The following is a 22,625-nucleotide window of genomic DNA, read 5'->3' as shown; positions in this document are numbered from 1 at the left end:
CACTGTAACGGCTGTACGATACATGAATGCCATCCCCCGACTGATAGTGCAACCATATCGGCAGCAAATTGGTGAGGCATTCGTCTTCATGGACAACAATTCATGTTCCCATCGCACACATATTGTGAGTGACTTCCTTCAGGATAACAACATTGCTCAACTAGAGTGGCCAGCATGTACTACAGATATGAAACCTATCAAACATGCCTGGGATAGATTGAGAAGGACTGTTTATGGATGACATGACCCACCAACTACTCTGTGGGATCTACGCCAAGTCACCATTGAGGAGTGAGACAATCTGGACAAACAGTGCCTTGATGAACTTGTAGATAGTATGCCATGACGAATACAGGCTTGTATCACTGCAAGAAGACATGTACCAAGTATTAGAGGTACTGGTGTGTACAGAAATCTGGACCACCACCACTGAAGGTCTTGTTGTATGGTGGTACAAAATGCAATGTGTGATTTTCATGAGCAATAAAAAGGGCAGAAATGATGTTTATGTTGATTTCTATTCCAATTTTCTGTACAGGTTCCAGAACTCTCGGAACCGAAGTGATGCAAAATTTTTTTTATGTGTGTATTTCAACAGTCAGGGACAACTAACACCCCAATAATGCCATCTTTTGGCATATGATGTTGGCAAGTTGTCTTTTCAGTATTATAACTATGACTACTACTTCAATGAAATGCAACCGAATATTAACAAATTTTTGAGACAGAAGCTACAAGTTGCTGATAATACAACTAATGAAACACGACTAGGTCTCTAATGCATCAAATTTTGCTTAATCACTTCATTAGAAGAAAAGACACATTTGAGACAAACAATAATATTGTTTTAGAATAATGAAGGCTCTAATACATTCCATATTTCATACCTGTATGGGAATGATCAGTGCAATATGGGCCTACTGGGAAAAGGTTTCCAACTGCATGCAAATGAGCAAAATCTCGGAGAGACTTCATAATAGGAATGTATCAAATATATTAACTAATAAAGTAATAATGCTGGATGAACGCTACCAAAGTTGTGTTACAGAACACTGTGGATACTCACAATGTTTGAGAAGACATGCAGCATACATTAAGCCAGTGGACTCTCACCAATAGTATGGAGCAACAATGAACCTAAGATACAATGGAAACTGAATAACTGGAACAATGGGCTTAAACATTTTGGTCTTCATACAGGACAAATCAAAACAATATTGCCTTAATCTGTCATCAAAACATCAGTGTTAATAACACTGACACAAGTACAGCAGTCTCAGTACCAAAGGAAGGTAATGATATAAACATAGTAATGAAAGTTCTGGCAGAATGTAAATGGTTTAGGCGTAATGGAGACCTCTCACCAAATAACACAAGCATTGACTCATTAATAGACAATGAAAAAGCTTTGCTAGGTTTCACAGGACATCCTTTGATGAGCTAGAGTACAAATACTCACATTTGTATTCTAGCTTGTCAACAGATTTCTTCCAAAAGCTTGCAAAGTTTTCATTCTCATTTGTGTGTGCCCCTTGGCACTTTTGCTATTCAGTGAGTGGTCTCCTTTACTGCTGCTGAAACCATATTTTGTCAACTTAACTGGGTAAAGCTTTTTGAATAGGTAAGGTGCACAGTTGTAAGAGGGAAACAATCCCACATTGGATTAACGGAGGCATGTGGCACTGAAGAGAATTCTGAAATAATAAGATGCAAAAAACAGAAATCACAATTCAACAGTAACAATAATTGTATGGAGAAATATGAGAACATTGAGTCCAAAGACATGCGAGATTATAGGACGTGAATGGAACTGCCTTACAAAGAATTGGAGAAAAACTGTAAACTTTTGTGACAGTGGAGTGTGGGGATGAAATATGGAGGAGCGTGTGAGCTTTTGGTAAACCCCACCAGATAAGCAAATGGGAGATACAGACACACCAATATGTGTAACATCACTAAAGTCTAGTGTGGTAGTGGTTGATATTGCATGCTGATCATGTGAAATTCAATAGCAGGCCAAAGTATGGCCACCTGGTGACTGGTTCACTCACAGTTTTTCCTTCACTAGCTGCTATTATCTGAATCTGCCTCTATGAAGTGAACCATGGCCACCATTGCTGTTTACTTTGGCCATACTGAACTTGTATTTTGAGAGTGACTGCCATGTTTTCCAACTTACTGCACAACTAGAGTGATAGGCCTCTTATCTGCACTCTGTGAGTTGATATAATATTTCCATATAGTGCACCTTTGTTAATATCATAACTACAATATGCTTGTGCTACAAGGTTGTCATACTTGAACTTACATCAGTTTCTCTCAGACGTATTACTATTTTTTGTGGAGTAATGGACAATTTAATATGTTGTCACAGAATGCTAATTTTGTGTTCAGCAGATGTTTGTTGGTCATAAAGTGAGGGTTACAGTACAGGTGATAAAAGGAACATGAAAAAGAAAGTAATATATTTATGGAGAACTAAAGAGGGAATGATGAATGGAAAGTACCAAAGTCAAAAAAGAAGACAGTGGAGACAATATGAAAAGAAACTAGTGTAAATGATGGCCATGTGGATGACAAACGCAAAGTAAGTGTTGAAAAACAAGTTTCCATCTTTACATTTCAGAATTGCAAATTGTGCGGGCATATAAAAGGGAAGAGAGGTGGAAAGAATGGAAATAAAATGCCTTGAGTGATGTAACAAAACCCAGGTCCCTGTACATTCAACCACAGAATACTGTGTACTGCTGATGTAGCCCATTTGTCTGTGGCTAAATTTCAGGAAGAGCTCCATGACAGTGTCAGGCATAAATGCACAATATTCTGAGAGAAGAAAGTATTATGAACACCTGTAAAATTTTAATTATTTTATTGGAAATGTTATTAAAGTACTGATTATTTCTTGTTTGTTTTCAAGTGATGAATATTTTGCAATACACATCTGGCAACAACATTTTATTTTATTGCAGTTTATGTCTCTATTGTAGACCTAGTATTATGCACTACTATGAAAATATTGTTGTTACACAAGTGACTGGTACTCTAATCATAATATATGTTTCATACAAATAACATTTTACTGTGGATTGTGACAGACTCTTTTTGTGGATTACCACACAAGTTGCTTTTAAGGAAATGCCACTCTATTTACAAAACTGTATAGTATGCAATCGAGATAACTATTCACAGTTTCCATCACTGCATTTCCACTCCTTCTGAAGAAGAGAGTTATTACTAAAGCTATTTTCAGTCCCTTAAGATTGTGTAATGACATGGTTTACCTAACTAAAAAGTGTAGCTGTACTGTGTCACTAAGTGTGATGAGTGTGTGTTAAACATCTTGTCACATCTGCAAAGTTATAGAAGAAAATATGTTGTAAAAAGACCATGGAACTAGAAACAAATGTTAAGGACCCTACTCTAAAACAGCCAAAGTAGGTATCATGGAAAACTCATACCATTGACTAATCACCTTAAAAGACAAAAGATAATTTACATCTCTCATTTCGTGAGTCAATTAAGTTGTTTGAGATTAAACCAACATTTTATCACACAGGAAAATTGAAATGTTATTTCTCCTTTTCCAGCCAGAAAAACAAAAATGTTTCTGCTCTTGAAATTCAAAGTTGAACACTGTTGTGTATCAGGAGAAAGATGGACCAGCCCAGCAAACGTCATTCCAATTAAAAGTTACAAAAATTTGAAGCATTGCTTACATGTTCTGTGCTTAATGTTGTGCTGACAGAGTCATTGAGTGGTAAAATAAGTTTGTCATCTCGTTTACCCCCTGTAACAGAAATAAATTTAAAAAAAATCAATTTATGAGTAAAAATTAATGATATGGTTACAATAGAGGGAAACATTCCACGTAGGAAATATATATCTAAAAACAAAGCTGATGTGACTTACCAAATGAAAATGCTGGCAGGTCGACAGACACACAAACAACCACAAACATACACACAAAATTCAAGCTTTCGCAACAAACTGTTGCCTCACCAGGAAAGAGGGAAGGAGAGGGAAAGACGAAAGGAAGTGGGTTTTAAGGGAGAGGGTAAGGAGTCATTCCAATCCCGGGAGCGGAAAGACTTACCTTAGGGGGAAAAAAGGACGGGTATACACTCGCACACACACACATATCCATCCACACATATACAGACACAAGCAGACATATTTAAAGACAAAGAGTTTGGGCAGAGATGTCAGTCGAGGCAGAAGTGCAGAGGCAAAGATGTTGTTGAATGACAGGTGAGGTATGAGTGGTGGCAACTTGAAATTAGCGGAGATTGTGGCCTGGTGGATAACGGGAAGAGAGGATATATTGAAGAGCAAGTTCCCATCTCCGGAGTTCGGATAGGTTGGTGTTAGTGGGAAGTATCCAGATAACCCGGACGGTGTAACACTGTGCCAAGATGTGCTGGCTGTGCACCAAGGCATGTTGGCATGTTTAGCCACAGGGTGATCCTCATTACCAACAAACTCTGTCTGCCTGTGTCCATTCATGCGAATGGACAGTTTGTTGCTGGTCATTCCCACATAGAAAGCTTCACAGTGTAGCCAGGTCAGTTGGTAAATCACGTGGGTGTTTTCACACGTGGCTCTGCCTTTGATCGTGTACACCTTCCGGGTTACAGGACTGGAGTAGGTGGTGGTGGGAGGGTGCATGGGACAGGTTTTACACCGGGGGCGGTTACAAGGGTAGGAGCCAGAGGGTAGGGAAGGTGGTTTGGGGATTTCATAGGGATGAACTAAGAGGTTACGAAGGTTAGGTGGACGGCGGAAAGACACTCTTGGTGGAGTGGGGAGGATTTCATGAAGGATGGATCTCATTTCAGGGCAGGATTTGAGGAAGTCGTATCCCTGCTGGAGAGCCACATTCAGAATCTGATCCAGTCCCGGAAAGTATCCTGTCACAAGTGGGGCACTTTTGTGGTTCTTCTGTGGGAGGTTCTGGGTTTGAGAGGATGAGGAAGTGGCTCTGGTTATTTACTTCTGTACCAGGTCGGGAGGGTAGTTGCGGGATGCGAAAGCTGTTGTCAGGTTGTTGGTGTAATGCTTCAGGGATTCCGGACTGGAGCAGATTCGTTTGCCACAAAGACCTAGGCAGTAGGGAAGGGACCGTTTGATGTGGAATGGGTGGCAGCTGTCGTAATGGAGGTACTGTTGCTTGTTGGTGGGTTTGATGTGGACGGACGTGTGAAGCTGGCCATTGGACAGGTGGAGGTCAACATCAAGGAAAGTGGCATGGGATTTGGAGTACGACCAGGTGAATCTGATGGAACCAAAGGAGTTGAGGTTGGAGAGGAAATTCTGGAGTTCTTCTTCACTGTGAGTCCAGATCATGAAGATGTCATCAATAACTCTGTACCAAACTTTGGGTTGGCAGGCCTGGGTAACCAAGAAGGCTTCCTCTAAGCGACCCATGAATAGGTTGGCGTGCGAAGGGGCCATCCTGGTACCCATGGCTGTTCCCTTTAATTGTTGGTATGTCTTGGCATCCTACTCCCAACATCACCACTGCTGAAGCCCAGGCTATCCGTGATCTGAAGGCTGACCGGTCCATGATCATTCTTCCGGCGGACAAGGGTTCCACGACCGTGGTACTTGATCGTCGGGAGTATGTGGCTGAGGGACTGCGTCAGCTTTCAGACAACACCACATACAAAGTTTGCCAAGGTAATCCCATTCCTGATGTCCAGGCGGACCTTCAAGGAATCCTCAGAACCTTAGGCCCCCTACAAAACCTTTCACCTGACTCCATCAACCTCCTGACTCCACCGACACCCCGCACCCCTACCTTCTACCTTCTTCCTAAAATTCACAAACCCAATCATCCCGGCCGCCCCATTGTAGCTGGTTACCAAGCCCCCACAGAACGTATCTCTGCCTACGTAGATCAACACCTTCAACCCATTATATGCAGTCTCCCATCCTTCATCAAAGACACCAACCACTTTCTCGAACGCCTGGAATCCTTACCCAATCCGTTACCCCCAGAAACCATCCTTGTAACCATTGATGCCACTTCCTTATACACAAATATTCCGCACATCCAGGGCCTCACTGCAATGGAGCACTTCCTTTCACGCTGATCACCTGCCACCCTACCTAAAACCTCTTTCCTCATTACCTTAGCCAGCTTCATCCTGACCCACAACTTCTTCACTTTTGAAGGCCAGACATACCAACAATTAAAGGGAACAGCCATGGGTACCAGGATGGCCCCTTCGTACGCCAACCTATTCATGGGACGCTTAGAGGAAGCCTTCTTGGTTACCCAGGCCTGCCAACCCAAAGTTTGGTACAGATTTATTGATGACATCTTCATGATCTGGACTCACAGTGAAGAAGAACTCCAGAATTTCCTCTCCAACCTCAACTCCTTTGGTTCCATCAGATTCACCTGGTCGTACTCCAAATCCCATGCCACTTTCCTTGATGTTGACCTCCACCTGTCCAATGGCCAGCTTCACACGTCCGTCCACATCAAACCCACCAACAAGCGACAGTACCTCCATTACGACAGCTGCCACCCATTCCACATCAAACGGTCCCTTCCCTACTGCCTAGGTCTTTGTGGCAAACGAATCTGCTCCAGTCCGGAATCCCTGAAGCATTACACCAACAACCTGACAACAGCTTTCGCATCCCGCAACTACCCTCCCGACCTGGTACAGAAGCAAATAACCAGAGCCACTTCCTCATCCTCTCAAACCCAGAACCTCCCACAGAAGAACCACAAAAGTGCCCCACTTGTGACAGGATACTTTCCGGGACTGGATCAGATTCTGAATGTGGCTCTCCAGCAGGGATACGACTTCCTCAAATCCTGCCCTGAAATGAGATCCATCCTTCATGAAATCCTCCCCACTCCACCAAGAGTGTCTTTCCGCCGTCCACCTAACCTTCGTAACCTCTTAGTTCATCCCTATGAAATCCCCAAACCACCTTCCCTACCCTCTGGCTCCTACCCTTGTAACCGCCCCCGGTGTAAAACCTGTCCCATGCACCCTCCCACCACCACCTACTCCAGTCCTGTAACCCGGAAGGTGTACACGATCAAAGGCAGAGCCACGTGTGAAAGCACCCACGTGATCTACCAACTGACCTGCCTACACTGTGACGCAGTCTGTGTGGGAATGACCAGCAACAAACTGTCCATTCGCATGAATGGACACAGGCAGACAGTGTTTATTGGTAATGAGGATCACCCTGTGGCTAAACATGCCTTGGTGCACGGCCAGCACATCTTGGCACAGTGTTACACCGTCCGGGTTATCTGGATACTTCCCACTAACACCAACCTATCCAAACTCCGGAGATGGGAACTTGCTCTTCAATATATCCTCTCTTCCCGTTATCCACCAGGCCTCAATCTCCGCTAATTTCAAGTTGCCGCCACTCATACCTCACCTGTCATTCAACAACATCTTTGCCTCTGCACTTCTGCCTCGACTGACATCTCTGCCCAAACTCTTTGTCTTTAAATATGTCTGCTTGTGTCTGTATATGTGTGGATGGATATGTGTGTGTGTGCGAGTGTATACTCGTCCTTTTTTCCCCCTAAGGTAAGTCTTTCCGCTCCCGGGATTGGAATGACTCCTTACCCTCTCCCTTAAAACCCACTTCCTTTCGTCTTTCCCTCTCCTTCCCTCTTTCCTGATGAGGCAACAGTTTGTCGTGAAAGCTTGAATTTTGTGTGTATGTTTGTGGTTGTTTGTGTGTCTGTCGACCTGCCAGCACTTTCATTTGGTAAGTCACATCATCTTTGTTTTTAGATATATAATTTATGAGTAAAAACGCATATAACAAGTAAATTAATACTGTGACACAATTATGTATATGTACTCACATTTGCCTCTCATTCCTAGCTTGTATCCCATCATAAGTGGCCTATAGTTTTTACGATAGACTCATTTATTTTAGTTTTACGTTTGTAGCTTGATGCCCTTCCTCTTGCCACAGTCATTAGTTCAGGAAGAGAAGCTGTATGTGCTATCTACCTTTCTGAATCATATAAACTTTCTTGTATGTTTTATATTTTAACTGTTTATGTATCTTATTTTCTGAGGTGGTGACTGGGAACCAGCCCAACTTCAACAATTGTTAATCCATCACACAGATTCAGCCCAAGTCTGGGTCACCTATCACGTCTCATAAACTAGTGCACTGAGCATTAAGCTATATGAGCAGGTTATGTACTTACAGATTTATGAGTGACATATCATAAGCAAGCAGCTGAAAGATGGAAATAAGTAACACATTAGTTAATGAAGGAAACTGATGGATGTAATTTTTTAAAAGGATAACAAACAGTTACAGTAAATTGTCATAAAAGTTGAGTTTGTTCAACATTCTTCTTCCTGGAAATGCACTTTCTTATAGATAGTTTTTCCATTACTGGAGGAAAAAATTCAGAACTAATGATAATTCAATAGGTTGTATGTTGAACATGATGGCACTTAACTGAATCTTACAACACAAAGTGATGACATTTAACTGAATCTTACAACACATGACATGGCGTAAATAAAACATTTACAATAACAGCTATAGAGAAAGAAACTCAATAGCACCTTAAATGATGTTTGAAATAGATGAAATAGATGTGCCCTCTTCACACAGCACAAGTCACGTCAGTGCATAGTGTAATGAGCTCGTTAGAAGTGAATTCAATTTTTTTGTAAAGTTGCTCTAAGGGAAGAGAACTGAGTGTGGCAATACACCTGATAAGATCTCAGAGATGCTCAATTAGTCCAGTCAATGAAGGAAAATTAAGGGAAAAAATTATATAGTCACAAATTTTTGTACAGTGGTAGGTTGCAGAGCCATGGATGACAAACTATCTTGATTAGTGAGGTATGAGTGTGGGGATGGGGGCCATTTGAAAGTCATTTTTTTATGTTTTGCTTGAATAACTTGAAAACTGCAACTTGTAGCACAAATGTTTCGCAGCACAAAATTAAACTGCATTAAATTTCCTAGAAAAAAGATGCCATTCATATTTTTCTCTAGAACTAATAGTTATACTGTTGCAGTGGATGTAAAAATCACAGATTATTAAAAATATTGTTTTAATTGTGTAAAATTAATTATTATTGTTAAATGAAGTGGGTTAAGAACAAATATTAAATTTCAGAATAAAATTCAGTTGCCAGTTCCAAATATATTTTTATTTAACTTTACCAGTTTCAATAAATTATTTTGTCATCTTCAGAAGCATACAAAATTAGGAGTGTTATAAATCTTTAGACCTTTGTTATGCACTTATGTAAAGTATAAACATTTATGTAAAGTACAAGAAGTATACTGTAGAAACTTACTTAGTATTGGTTTAGCAAAAGCCAACATCTTCTTCATACAAGCATAATGCAACTGAAGACTTAATTTTATTCTGAAATATATACTGTAGTTGCTGACTATTACAGCCATAAAAAAAAAAAAAAACAAATATAAATGTGTGTATCTCAACTAGGTACAGTAGAACTGCATTAAAGGGTAAATTTGTGCAGAGTGTATAGCAGGGGTGGTGAGGGAGGTGGGGGGAAAGGTGAAGGGTTAGAAGCACAAGGGAGGTAGGTCACCAGATTGTGGTCACGCATGTCCCTCCTTCATACATCTGCAAACTGAAGAACAAGCAGGTGAGTCACCACTCTCTTTACCCCATCATATCACAAGAAGCAACTAAATGCTGTTTCACAAAGTTATAGCAACCCTTCTGCATCTCGCCTTATGAATCACCAGTGACACATTGTGCAAACATACCCACAATGCATTTATTTTGTGCAGAGTGTATTAACACTACATGGAATGCAGATATGAGTTACTAATAATACTAGTGCAAGAAGTGCATACGGACAGATTTTATGTAAATTTCTGCACACTGTTCTACACTGATAGAAGGAATTTGATTGTTAGTCATCCTGTGTGACAATTGTAGTGTTCTCCCTGGAAAGACTACTCCCCCAACCACAGGTTCTGCTTGTCTTTCAATTTAAACAGACTCCATAGCATTTTCTATCCAGTCCTTTAAGCAAGTAGTCAAAACAACTTCACTGAACTCATGTTTATGTACAGGAGTTATTTTTCAGTCTATTGAGTGAGCACATATTTACAACTGTTAAGCGAGCTATTATGTAAAATAACTTCCTATAAACAATGGCTGAGAAGTGTTTAATTTGTGGGGTATTGTCAGTAACCTATGTAGTGTTGATGGGAAAGGGATTGGCTTAGTAAATATAGCACCTTCTTGTTGTCTACAATTGACGGCACCTTGTAAAACCATGTAATCGTGTTGTAGTCAGACTACACTTCCCTCACCATTACTTCATTACTGGTACTCTGCATAATTCTCTTCCATTTAGGTTGGTTGGGTTGTTTGGGGAAGGAGACCAGACAGCGAGGTCATAGGTCTCATCAGATTAGGGAAGGACGGGGAAGGAAGTCAGCCGTGCCCTTTGAAAGGAACCATCCCAGCATTTGCTTGGAGTGATTTAGGGAAATCACAGAAAACCTAAATCAGGATGGCCGGACGCGGGACTGAACCGTCGTCCTCCTGAATGCGAGTCCAGTGTCTAACCACTGTGCCACCTCGCTTGGTCTTCTTCCATTTAAGAATAGCTGGCACTTGCAGAGCGCACTGCACAGAGTTGAGCCACTTACCATACATCCACAGTATTTCTTGCAATGAGAATGTGAATGTGTGTGATGGAGTGGTATGGATCAAGTTCAAATCTAAGACAATAATCTGCTGTAATGCATTGCTTGACTTATGTTAAAGTACGTGAAGCTTTCTAACGCTAAGGTGACCTACTACTGTCGCAGAGGGAGCCAATTTAAGCTCTGGGCCTCTTCAGGTATTGGGAGAGCTGAGGTTAAGGTAAACCTCATGTTGCAAAATGTATTCCAGGTACTGGTAGTGGAGACAATGAAACTGACATTGTTGAATACATAATGAGAACATGTTATACTTGGGGCAGGTTCTTTAGTGTGGTAGATAGATGACAGCTTCAACTATTGAGCTTTTTTTACATATTTGTGCACTTAACAACTGCAAATAGGTACTGATATAGCACAGCAAAGTTATTTTGTCTAGTCACACAAGAGATATGGTCAAGAAATGCTGGGGAGGTATAACCTATCAGTGCTTCTGCTGGGAGAAGTTGCCTTTCCTGGAAGATCACTGAAGCTGCCATGTAGCATGACTAAGAATTAATTTCCCTTCTAGCAGAACAAAACAGAACAGTGTGCAGAGATTTATATAAAATCTGTCCATATGAGTTTCCCGCATTAGTGTTATTAGTAACTCATATCTCTTTTCCATGCAGTGTTAATGCACTTTGTGAAAAAGTAAACACTTCTGGGCATGTTTGCACACTGTGTTGCCAGCGATTCATAAGACAAGAGCAGAAGTGTCAGTATAGCATTGTGAAACACCCTTCAGTTGCTTCTGGTGATATAGTGGAATAGGGGGAGTGGGGACTCACCTGCATGCTCCTCAGTTTTCGGACCTATGAAGGAGGGAACTGCATGGTCACAATCCAGTGACCTACCTTCCCTGATACTTCCACTCTCTTTGTTATTCAGTAACTGTTAATTTGGCAGTGCAATCATTTATATAAACGAAAAGTTACAAACAAACTGAAAAAAAAGAAGCAAATCAATAACCAAAACAATTCTATGCTGCTCCAACCATACAATGTATCATACTTGTATCCTTATCAGCAAGTGGACCTCGAGATAGTCAAGAATTGCTGCTTAAGCCTGTTCAAATCTTCGCAGGCAGCCCTCCTGAGGGAACCCAATCTGTATAAGGAGAGTTTCTGTGACAATGCACTGCTAATTCAAGATAGTTTCAAGTATGCTCAATTGGGTTCATTTCATAGGTAAGCAGATCCCGTCTCAGTGCTTCACAGGCCTCAATTTAACCTTGATAGTCATGAGAGGTGTATGACATCTGCACATAATACCTACTTAGAACACAGCTGAACAACTTCCAAGTTGAACCTGTGGGACTGCTGTGGTTGTAACATGCACTGGGAGGCCATATCCATCCTTTCTACAATGACTACCAGGTGTTAGATAAATTTTGCTTCGATGCTGTCAAACCAGGTTCTATCCCATTTGAGGATTTATACTATTGTTCAGAATGGATGCCTAGAGGTCAAATTAAATGTGTGAAGATGGCTGTGAATAGTGTCAGCAAACTTGGAGACATAATGAACAGTGTACACCTATTTTCCCATATTATCAAACCAAATTGTTCCAACTATGTACAGCCATGGAGCATTGTATATTTGAAAATTGTTGAGGCTTTCATGGTCACTTGTTGACAAACTGCCAATTGGCTTCTGTCTCGGGTTCTTCGGCTGACGTTCATCTAATGATTTTTCTGACGTTTCGCCAGCACGAGTGGCTGACATTGTCAAAGCTTTGACATTAGATGAACGTCAGCCGAAAGCTTTGACAATGTCAGCCACTCGTGCTGGCGAAACGTCAGAAAAATCATTAGATGAATGTCAGCCGAAGAACCTGAGACGGAAGCCAATAGGCAGTTTGTCATTATATATTACGTTGGAACCAAATGTTGTAATGTACGGTATTTGTTAAGTCAGTGGCCTCAGATGTGAGAGAACAATTGCTCAAACTCTGTCCATCATTTAGGTTTTCCTAAATCATTTTAGGCAATTGCTGGAATGGTTCTTTCAAACACAGCACAGGCAATTATATTACACTCCTCAATAAGAACATGTACATATATTTCAAGTTGAAATATAGTACTTTAGTTTTTACTTGTACTGAGCCAACAAACAACAGTATGCACCAGTGTGCACTTCAGTATAAAGAGGGAGACAGTTCTGTCACATTTAGTACAGTTGATAATTGTATAGATGGTGTAACAAGCAAAAAGTTTTTAGAGATGGAATGAATACATGAAGATACTGGCAAAAAGCTTGGCATATGCATGTTTTGCTCTTTGGGTTCTATCATTGGTTTGTAACAGTCAGTGTCTTGTGGTGACATACAATTCCTACATACATTTCAGTTCTTAGCAATAGGTTTCTTTTCTTGGGATCAAAAGTACAAAATACGAATACTGTTTTTAAACTGCAGAAAAGGGCTGTAAGAATATTAACTAGAAGTATTAGTCAGGCTGATTGTACAGTACTGTTTAAAAAACTGAGTATCCTTACTGCACTAAATGAGTACATCTACCAATCTGTTGTGCATGCAGGGTGAATCACCTAAAACTTGCACCACAAATATTGTGGAAATGGAAAGTACTAGTGACATACGTTTTCCACAGAATGGATTGATAGTCAGGGGCTCATATTGTTAGCCAATAAACAGATAGTAATAATACTTAGAAAGAGTATTTTTTGTTCAAATATACATTATTTATATAGAACCCCAATGTCTATATTGACATTAACAAATTAAAAGTAGGGTAAATTAGAATGTCTGTGGCGTTTGTCACAGCATTCTAGTGTGAGTCACTTATGAGATATTTTATTTTGAAAAGTTTCTATGCTGAAATTTGTTCATGCCATTCAACCTGCATAGCTACTACATACAATGTGATTACGTTTACTTATAGTGTGCTTGTGCGTTCCTTGAGTGCAATGTGACTTGTTAGTCAGTTAATGCATGACAGTCTAAGCAGCAGGTTGTGAGTGAACAATGGAATTTACCAATGCAGAACAAGCTGACATGCTCATGGTATATGGAGAGTATAGGAAGAATGCAGTTCATTCTTGTATGGTGCACGTGGACAGATATCTCAACAGACATCAACAATCTCAGCAATTATTTATTAACTCCTTCAACCAGTTACATGAAAGTGGTAGTGTAATGCCTAGATAACCTTAGAGAAGGAAACAAGTGATGACAGAAGAGGGAGAAATTAATGTTCTTGCCGCTTTCACACTTGATCTGCATGTTAGCCCCCACACAATCACTTGAGGGAGGGTCGTATGTCAGGGAAGTGTCCTATGCATTCTCCGGCAACACAGGTTCCATTCCCATCACATCTCTCCATCAAGAGCTGCATGGAAATGAGTATAAGAATCATGCTAACTTCTGTATGTGGGCATTACCACAGGATACTCCAGATGTATCATGTGTCTTGTTTAGTGATGAAGCCACATTTACCAATCATGGTCTCGTAAATTGCCGAAACAAGGACTATTGGTGTGTTGAAATCCCTGGTGGCTTCATCAGGTGAAATATCTGTGTCCATGGAGTGTAAATTTGTGGTGTGGAATAGTGAACCACCAGCTTATAGGTCTATTTCTCATAGGTGGAATACTGAATGTGCACAAGCATCACACCCTCCTAACAGATCACCTTCCGTGGTTGCTAGAAGACATTACTCCCAGCCCATATCGCAAGAAGTACTACAGCATGTTTTCACGAATTGCTTCCAAATCTTTGGATTGGACGCAGAGGACCTGTACCTTGGCCAGCCCATTACCCTGATCTGACATCTGTAGCCTTTTTTCTGTGAGGAAGTCTGAAAGATGCTGTCTACAAGGACATACCAACTACTTCCAATGATATTCAGTGAGATATTACTGCAACCTGCTCAGACACTGCTAAAATGCTAGCACATGCATAGCATTCATTCCATACCAGACTGGAAGTGAGTATTGCCACTGCTGGTGGTCATTTTGAACACAACCTGTGATGGTCAGTTGTCTTGTTACTGTTCAGAAGTCAGGTAACTAGTGTATGCACTTAAATTGTTCTTCAGTGTGGGAACTTTTCAAAATACGATATTTTGTAGATAACTCCTGCAACAAACATCACTGACATTTTTATGTATCCTACTTTTAGTCTGTTAATGTCAACAGGCATTGTACCATTCAAAAAAAGTGTATGTTTGCACAAAAAATACACTTTCTAAGTATTATTACAAGCTGTTCATTTGCTAACAATATGAGCTCTTGGCTACCAATCCATTCTGTGAAAACCACACATCAATAGCACTTTCCATTTATGCAGTATCTGCAGTGCAATTTTTAAGCGATTCACCCTGTATAAAAGAAAACCTTACGAAGTATTTCACTACTTGTTCTTTAGATATTTATGGAACAAGAGCCAGTATGGGCTTACATTTACCAAGGAAAATAAAAAAAATTCAACAAAGCAGCATTTTGCAGTGGCGAATAAGATTGTACAATAAATTGCCAGAGGAGATGTAAACAAATTCTAAAATGCACCTGTTTAAAATGTCAGCTAAAGCATTGTTTATAAGTAATGCGTACTACACAATTAAGTATTACTTAGAGGATTCAGAGTAATAAATAATGAAAGAAGATTACATTACCTTGTCACATCACAGTACTTAAATGTTTTTGCAAGAAAATCATGTGCCAAGATCTGTAGAGTACGACAGTAATGACTTTTCATTCTTCTGAGTTCAACATCGCACTCATCATGGGGGCATGTGGACTCAGTTTGTCATTGGACTGAGGGGAAGACATGAACAGTCAGTTTTCAGAATGCACTAGAGTTAGAGCAAGGGCTTTAACAGGAAGTCATGATTCCAGGGGCATCAGGGGGGCAGGGTCCTTTAAGTGTGTAGTGAAGAAGAGTAAAACTGAGTTTACATCAAAGAACATCATACAACACGGAGCAACTGAATGAGGCGGGTGAGTTGTGAAGTCACTGACCTCATATTCAGGAGGATGTCTTTAAGTATACTTATATATGTGAGAGTATGTATATTTTTTAATCTATTTCTTTTCATTATATTAGGCCTATGATGACAAATAATGTGTCACTGTAAGATGCTCCCTAGAGGAATGATTGAAAGATTGAACCTTATATTATTGTAAAATGATCATTAGAAGAATAAATTACTAAAAAAAAGAGTGAGTCCATGGTCTAGATTTTAACTGATCCTTCAAGACATGTTGACAGTCTGAACTGAGAATCTTGATTTACTTTAACCTTCTTTACATAGGATTATGTACACAGCAATTTCCTGTGATCAAAAGAATGAAAAACAAGTTTCCAAAAAAAACATAAACTTTGCAAGTTTTAGTGAAACACTGCTCCAGCAACAGGAAGAAAATTGTTACCTTTTATTTCTTCCCTATTTGTTAATCCTAATTCTGTATTTTGGAACTTTCCCTTTTCCTTTAATATTGTAAAGTATTGTTACAGAAGACTGAATTTTTGAGGTTCAGTTCTATTCTTAAATTTATGTGCTCAGCAGTCCTAACTCGTTTGTTGCTGAATCAGCAATTGATAAGCAAATGTAAACTTTTATCTTTTGTTTTGAGTAAATAGTATTTCTGATGTCACAATTCAACGCTAAGAACATTCAACCTCACTGTCGAGGATTGGAGTAGTGTTCTGACTTTTTCTTTCGTAGTGTCTCATCTCCACAGCATAGGTCCTCATTTTGTGGTCAACATCAAATACTTACTAAGGCCAGTACCCACACCATTCAGAAGTCATGATGAGAAGTATGTCACAACCTATCATCTGGGGACAATAAAAGCAGTGGGAACACTCATCTCATAAGTCCTATGAATTTAATTAAACTGCTCTCTACAACCAGATGTCTATATCTGGTATGCCCAGTCACTGTTTATCCACCCAGTCCATGACTGAAGAGGAGGGTTACACATCAACATCTGACATTTCTATGAGTGGAAATAAAGACCTGCTTGAAAACCAACCATAACATATTCTCCACATATTTTCTTTACATATATAAACATTATAACATATTCTCCAAATATTTTCTTTACATATATAAACATTATATTCCTGATGGCTCTAACTTACTACTTTGTAGATAAATAGATGTCGATCTCTCACAATACAAAAGTGAGTCATCGTTGCTCCATGCATATAGTTTTCTTAGCAGCCCTATACACACGCTTAACATTTTCAGTTTACTTAACAAGGAATGAAGGTATACCATCTTATATCTTGTCTCCTTCTCCATCAGGTATTTGCCCCTCTGCATTTCTTTACAATTCAATGGCCGTGAATTTTTAAAGTTTGTAATTCTATGAGAAATGGTTTTTTAAAAAAGTTTTGTGTGAAGGATACTCCTGGTACAAATTCTCTTACGCTTGGTGTAGTGCCATAAAAAATACTTTTCCCAATGAAAGGGGCCCCTCAGACAGTAAAATGTTAACTGCCACGCACAAACTATTTATTTTCGACAGAATTAAACAGCCAAGATATCTGGCATTTCTTATCTGCCAGCTGTCGAAATTGTCGGCGGCTCTACTGTGTATTTTCAAATTAATGTTTTATAAAGGTAATAGTGATAGCTGTGATAGAAGCTAACACAGTTGATAAATTTCGTACATTTCCTTTACACGTTACGTTCTACAATATTTTCTTAATAGAATGTTATCATTCTTGAAGCAGAAGACAACTTCGTAGTAATGTAAAGAAGCTTTAGAATTGAAAGTTTTCTTCTGGCGTGATTGGAACCAAATACACGACGCCGAAACGTCTCTGTGGACTAGTAAAGTGAACTTCAGTCACGTAAAAAAGAAAGTGATGTACAGTATAACAAAACTGAACTCACAGTATTTTATAACTGCAATATTAACAGGTGCGACGCATGTAACAATCTTCATATTGTCCAAACAAAAGGCAACGTTATTGAAACCAAACGTCGAGAAGCGCCGAGATGCAAATATATCTTAACCTCTAAGTCAAGTAGGCTTTATGTATGCGCCGACGTCCTAAACTACCGTTATTACTGTGAGAAGTAACCGTATAACATCGTCAATATTGCGTGGGAATTACGGGCACATAAAAAACACAAACTGCAACTATTAATGAGTTTGTAAACATATTTATTTATTTTCTTATTTTCGAATAGCCGTGTAAACACAACTCTTTAACCTTTCAAATGTAGACGTCAACAAAATCTTCACATCAAAGATACTATTTATATGTAGAGTGACCTTTGCCTCCGCGCCCTACAAAGGAGATACTAGAAGTAGAATCACTGCGGTAAAAGGCCCGTCAACATGCAACGATCTGTCTGCGCAAATGTCTGCGCACATCACATCTGCGCAGACAGATCGTTGCGTGTGAACAGAAGATTTGCACCAACCTGAGGTGTGTGCAAACATGGAAGTTGGAGTTGGAGGTTTGAGCGAAACCTCTCAAATCTGTCGGTTCAAACCACATCTGCGCAGACAAGTTGGAGCGTGTGGACAGGAGATCGTCGCAAATCAGGCGCGAAACAGCTGTTTGCTCAGTCTAGTGTTTGTATTTGTGTGCACAGGGCATTAAAATGGCTGATACTCGTCAGTGTTCTCGAGAGTTTGTAAGTGAATTCATTGAAATATACAGAAACCACCCATGTTTGTGGAAGATGAAAAGTAAAGAATATAGTGACCGAGACAAAAAGACAGCAGCATACAATGCTCTAATTGAAAAATTGCGGGCAGTTGGCGCCTCGGCAAACAGAGAAACGGTAATAAAAAAATAATTTCGTTGCGAACTGGCGAAATTATTTGCGGATGGATGTCGAAACTTATAATTATCTCTTAAAGCATGTAACCCCTCATATTATGAGAAAAATACTTGTATGAGAAGGGAAATTTCTCCTCATGAACGCCTGGCAGTAACATTAAGATTCCTAGCAACAGGAAGGAGCTACAATGATCTGGAATTTTCATCTGCAATATCAAAACAAGCATTGAGTGAAATAATACCCAACACATGTGAAGCTATTTACGCTTTCCTGAAAGATGAGTTCATGAGGGCAAGTCAAGTAAATTAGTCTGTCAGCGAACTGTTTACCGAAAAGAGTTATCCAAAGTTCAGAAATCTAGAAGATCTGGTGTAGGAGTAGATCAAGTATACCAGCCAACGTTATGGTATTTTGATCTACTTGGCTTTCTTAGTGATCAAGAAACGCCAAGACCAAGCAGGAGTACAATTGAAGATGAAATTGGAGTGCCAATGTGCGAGGAAATGGAACACGAGGTTATGTAAAACAAAACAGGTTCACCCTGCAACTCTCACAGTAAATTTACGTGACAAAACTGCTTTCGCTTTAGCAGCCACTGTCTGCACCATTTTGACCGCTTTCTCTGTTTCCTGCGGTTGGTCTGAATGTTTTTTGCAACACAAGTTGTGAACACAGACCACAACAGAACTTCCTCCATTTCTATTTTTCAAAATAACTGAATTAAATTTTGACGTTTTCGGGGAGTGTAGTCGCTTGCCACTGATATTTCTTTTCTACACCGACAGATGGCGGGCGAGTAGTAGATTGCGGTTTGTGTCGTGTGAACACACCACATTTGCAGCGATCTTTTGCATGTACAGACATCTGCGCCGATGTCTGCGCAGACAGATCGTTGCGTGTGGACCGGGCTTAACACTTCTCTGTGATGTCACTATGACATATGCATGCATGCCAGTTTCATTCGTCGGAGATGTCTATCGGCGTTCGTGGTCGTATCGAGCTATGAGAAGTGAGAGAGGTCAAAGTTGATAGGTTTTATAACCTACTACATACGGCCTATGAATATATATACTGCTTCTTCCATTGTTGAAGACCTCTCGAAAAGGTGCAGCTTTTGGTTTAAATATACGGTAAAAAATATAACGGCAGCTGAAGTCTTCGTAAATGTAAAACAGTGCATCTATTCGCAAGTGTATACGGTGACGTAGAAGGTAGAATGATGGATCATGGAGAGAAAAAAAAAAAAAAAAAAGTGAAGCTAGAGTGTGGATTCGAATCCTGCTACAGTACACTTTTTTCGCTTTCTCTTTTCTAAAGGATTCTGGGATCTTTTTAATTTAAAGAAAATATGTTCTGTAATATCTGATGTTATGTGCATATTGTAAAAGCGCGTTCTCTATCAGGAGCGACTTGTAATTGTCAATAATTTACGAATTAAGCTTGAAAAACGCTGATGACAGTAAATGGTCGTAATATGTTGAACATCTGGTAAAAAAAAGAAGTACCACACAAAATAAAAATCAAATAAAAGACTGATACATCTCAAAAAGGTTGAACACGTAACTTGGACTCACCCATCTGTAGAGTACAAAAGAAAATTTAATAGCTAGTTATTTTAGGAGACTTATGTACCGAAAAAGAACATCCTATAAGTGTGCAAACATAATGGATCCTGATACTGGTAACTTGCAGTTGTTTTTCTCGTTGTTTCAGTTACTTTATAAAGTGCAAAGTAAGAAGTTCATTGTTCTCAGAGTGAATTGTAATTTTTCGCACAAATTAGAACAAACTTCACACAACCACCACACTTTTACAATTGAGAAGCTTATTGTTGACTACTTTTCATAATACATAATTGCAGTATATAAATAATGAATATGATTTTGGCAGTTATCACTTTCTTAGAAAGAAAAGGCCAGAATAGTTTCCAAAAAATACAATGAATGCTCCAATTAAGGATATGAGTTGCTGCTTTAATTTGTGAGGAAGAATAAATACAATTGTCACAACGATATTCCGTATTTACAGTCTTCCTACACTTTCAGAAGAATGTTGTTGTAACACTATATTTATTATTCTGGTGTGCAAAGCATATATAATTTTGTATTTGTTACAATACAAAATTACATTACATATATAGTCCTTAAATAAAGAAACAGAAAATTATAACGAAGTAAATAAACAGATCAAGTCGAATAAGATGAGGGAGGATCTGATTTATCCACTGGTATACAGCCAATAAGTTCATTTCAGTTTTTTTAATACTACTAAGGCACACACTATAATTGGGTATTTGCAGACAAGTTCTGAAAAGAACATAACTGTTAGCTACACATGACGTTCATGCTCTCAAATAATTAGGTATTAAAAACATTACTAGTCATATTATTTCAGATTGGTTAATTGCTATTACAAAAACATTCCCTAGGTAGTGACATGTGTCAACACGGTGATGGTATAACGCAGTTATCTGAGACTGTATAAATGGCTATCAATCTGTTAGTTTGTTAGCGTCCGATCCGGGGTTCTTGGAGATCATGCATGTACTTCCACGACCTAAAATGATAAAAAATGAAGGTAGGTGGCACTATAGACTGACACTGTACACGTTTTGAAGCCACAGGGGAAAAGGGGGGCTGCCGCCATTTTAAGTAGCCCAGAACATTAGCAGATCACTGTTTACGATTGCTTCTTGTTCATTACTTGTGTCGTGTGTTCGCAACGACGGTTCTAAATAGCAGAAATTATAGAGATTACATGAACAACTTCGTGTCAGGAAGGCATTTCGAACATTTTTCTGTTCTTGAATGCATATTTGCCTGTTTGACCTCGCTGACGTGGCTTGCTTTTTGCTGCTATATTTTGGATAACCAGGAACAGATGGAAGTGATATGAAAAGCATACTCTCGTAATTCATTTAATTCCACTTTTACTGTATTTGTGCTGACAGCAAATCAAACCGGAACTCCGAAACCAAAGGTTTTTTGGTTACTGGTATCGCTACTGCTTCTTGTTCTTTACATTTTCAGCTTTCATCTCGTATGCACATCAATTTTAGTGTCACATTTGCAAAAAACTTACCTACATGTTCTTTGCTACCCCATAAACGTGTGCAATGAGGAAAGAAGCATGGCATGTTATCGTATCTTGTGCATGTCAACCAAGTGAATAATCATTGACACAGAAACAGAACTGCACAGAGATATATCTCCATGCAGAATAGAGTTCATGCTTTATTAGATTGTTAGTGCATTAGTCTCACTGTAGTTTACCCATCTTCCCACTTTGAAACCTTACCTATGGTGTGTCATTCAGTATGTGCCTGATAATAGCAACTTACAGTGTAAAAAATGGTATAATTTTTTAAATATCTTCCGGCATTGTGGAATGCTATAAATCTTTTTGAGTGAATGGTCTCTAACGCCTCAGAGCCCTTAAAATGGATATTTTGCTTCAAGATTGATTAACAATTTAGTAATGATAGCCTAACCTGTGTAAGAAGAAAGCCTACCTTTCCAACAGTAGCCTTTTTGCATGTTTCCCAAAATATTTCTCGCCTGTAACTCTGTCGGTTTTTCAGGAATAACCACATGTATCACAGTTAGAATGTTTGTCTACTTGATCATCTGCTTGATTTTGCTTTTGAATTTAATTTTGAGGTTTTCAAAGTATGTAAGCCTATACTGTGCTGTGTGATACACCAGTAGTTACTTATTGCCATGTTTCATGTATCATTTACACTATATACATCAATAGACATTATTTATTTATTGTAAATATGCCTCCATGTGGCATTTTATATCAATGGGTAAGTGATCAAAACTTTTCGTTGCAGGATTGTGAACCACTGTTTGTCCTACAGACAACTTTAATGTGGTGTAATGAATGTCATTCTATTCTTCTGGTATGGTAATTACGTACATTATTGTTCCTGAAACTTCCTGGCAGATTAAAACTGTGTGCCCGACTGAGACTCGAACTCAGTACCTTTGCCTTTCGTGGGCAAGTGCTCTACCATCTGAGCTACCGAAGCACGACTCACGCCCGGTCCTCACAGCTCTACTTCTGCCAGTATCTCGTGTCCTACCTTCCAAACTTTACAGAAGCTCTCCTGCGAACCTTGCAGAACTAGCACTCCTGAAATATATGAAATATAATCATT

At 39.4% G+C, this 22,625-nt stretch overlaps 1 protein-coding gene across 6 annotated transcripts in view; it reads right to left on the bottom strand.

The window, feature by feature from the left end:
* LOC124795101 (diphosphomevalonate decarboxylase-like) overlaps nucleotides 1-17,925 on the bottom strand; it is a 65,592-nt gene extending 47,667 nt beyond the window's left edge. For 2 of the 6 annotated variants that reach the window (XM_047258942.1, XM_047258940.1), the window contains exons 1-2: nucleotides 17,561-17,877; nucleotides 3,717-3,787 (exon numbers count right to left, since the gene is read on the bottom strand). In XM_047258942.1, the coding sequence (XP_047114898.1) occupies nucleotides 3,717-3,787; nucleotides 17,561-17,612 (123 nt within the window). In that variant the 5' untranslated portion in view covers nucleotides 17,613-17,877. The other 4 variants (XM_047258943.1, XM_047258944.1, XM_047258945.1 and 1 more) reach the window with 4 other exon arrangements.
* Nucleotides 17,926-22,625: the final 4,700 nt, after the last annotated feature.

This window comes from Schistocerca piceifrons, chromosome 4 (assembly GCF_021461385.2).
Source record: "Schistocerca piceifrons isolate TAMUIC-IGC-003096 chromosome 4, iqSchPice1.1, whole genome shotgun sequence".
NCBI lineage: Eukaryota > Metazoa > Arthropoda > Insecta > Orthoptera > Acrididae > Schistocerca > Schistocerca piceifrons.
The sequence above is the reverse complement of the archived record's forward strand: the minus strand, read 5'-3'. Positions and strand labels throughout refer to the sequence as shown.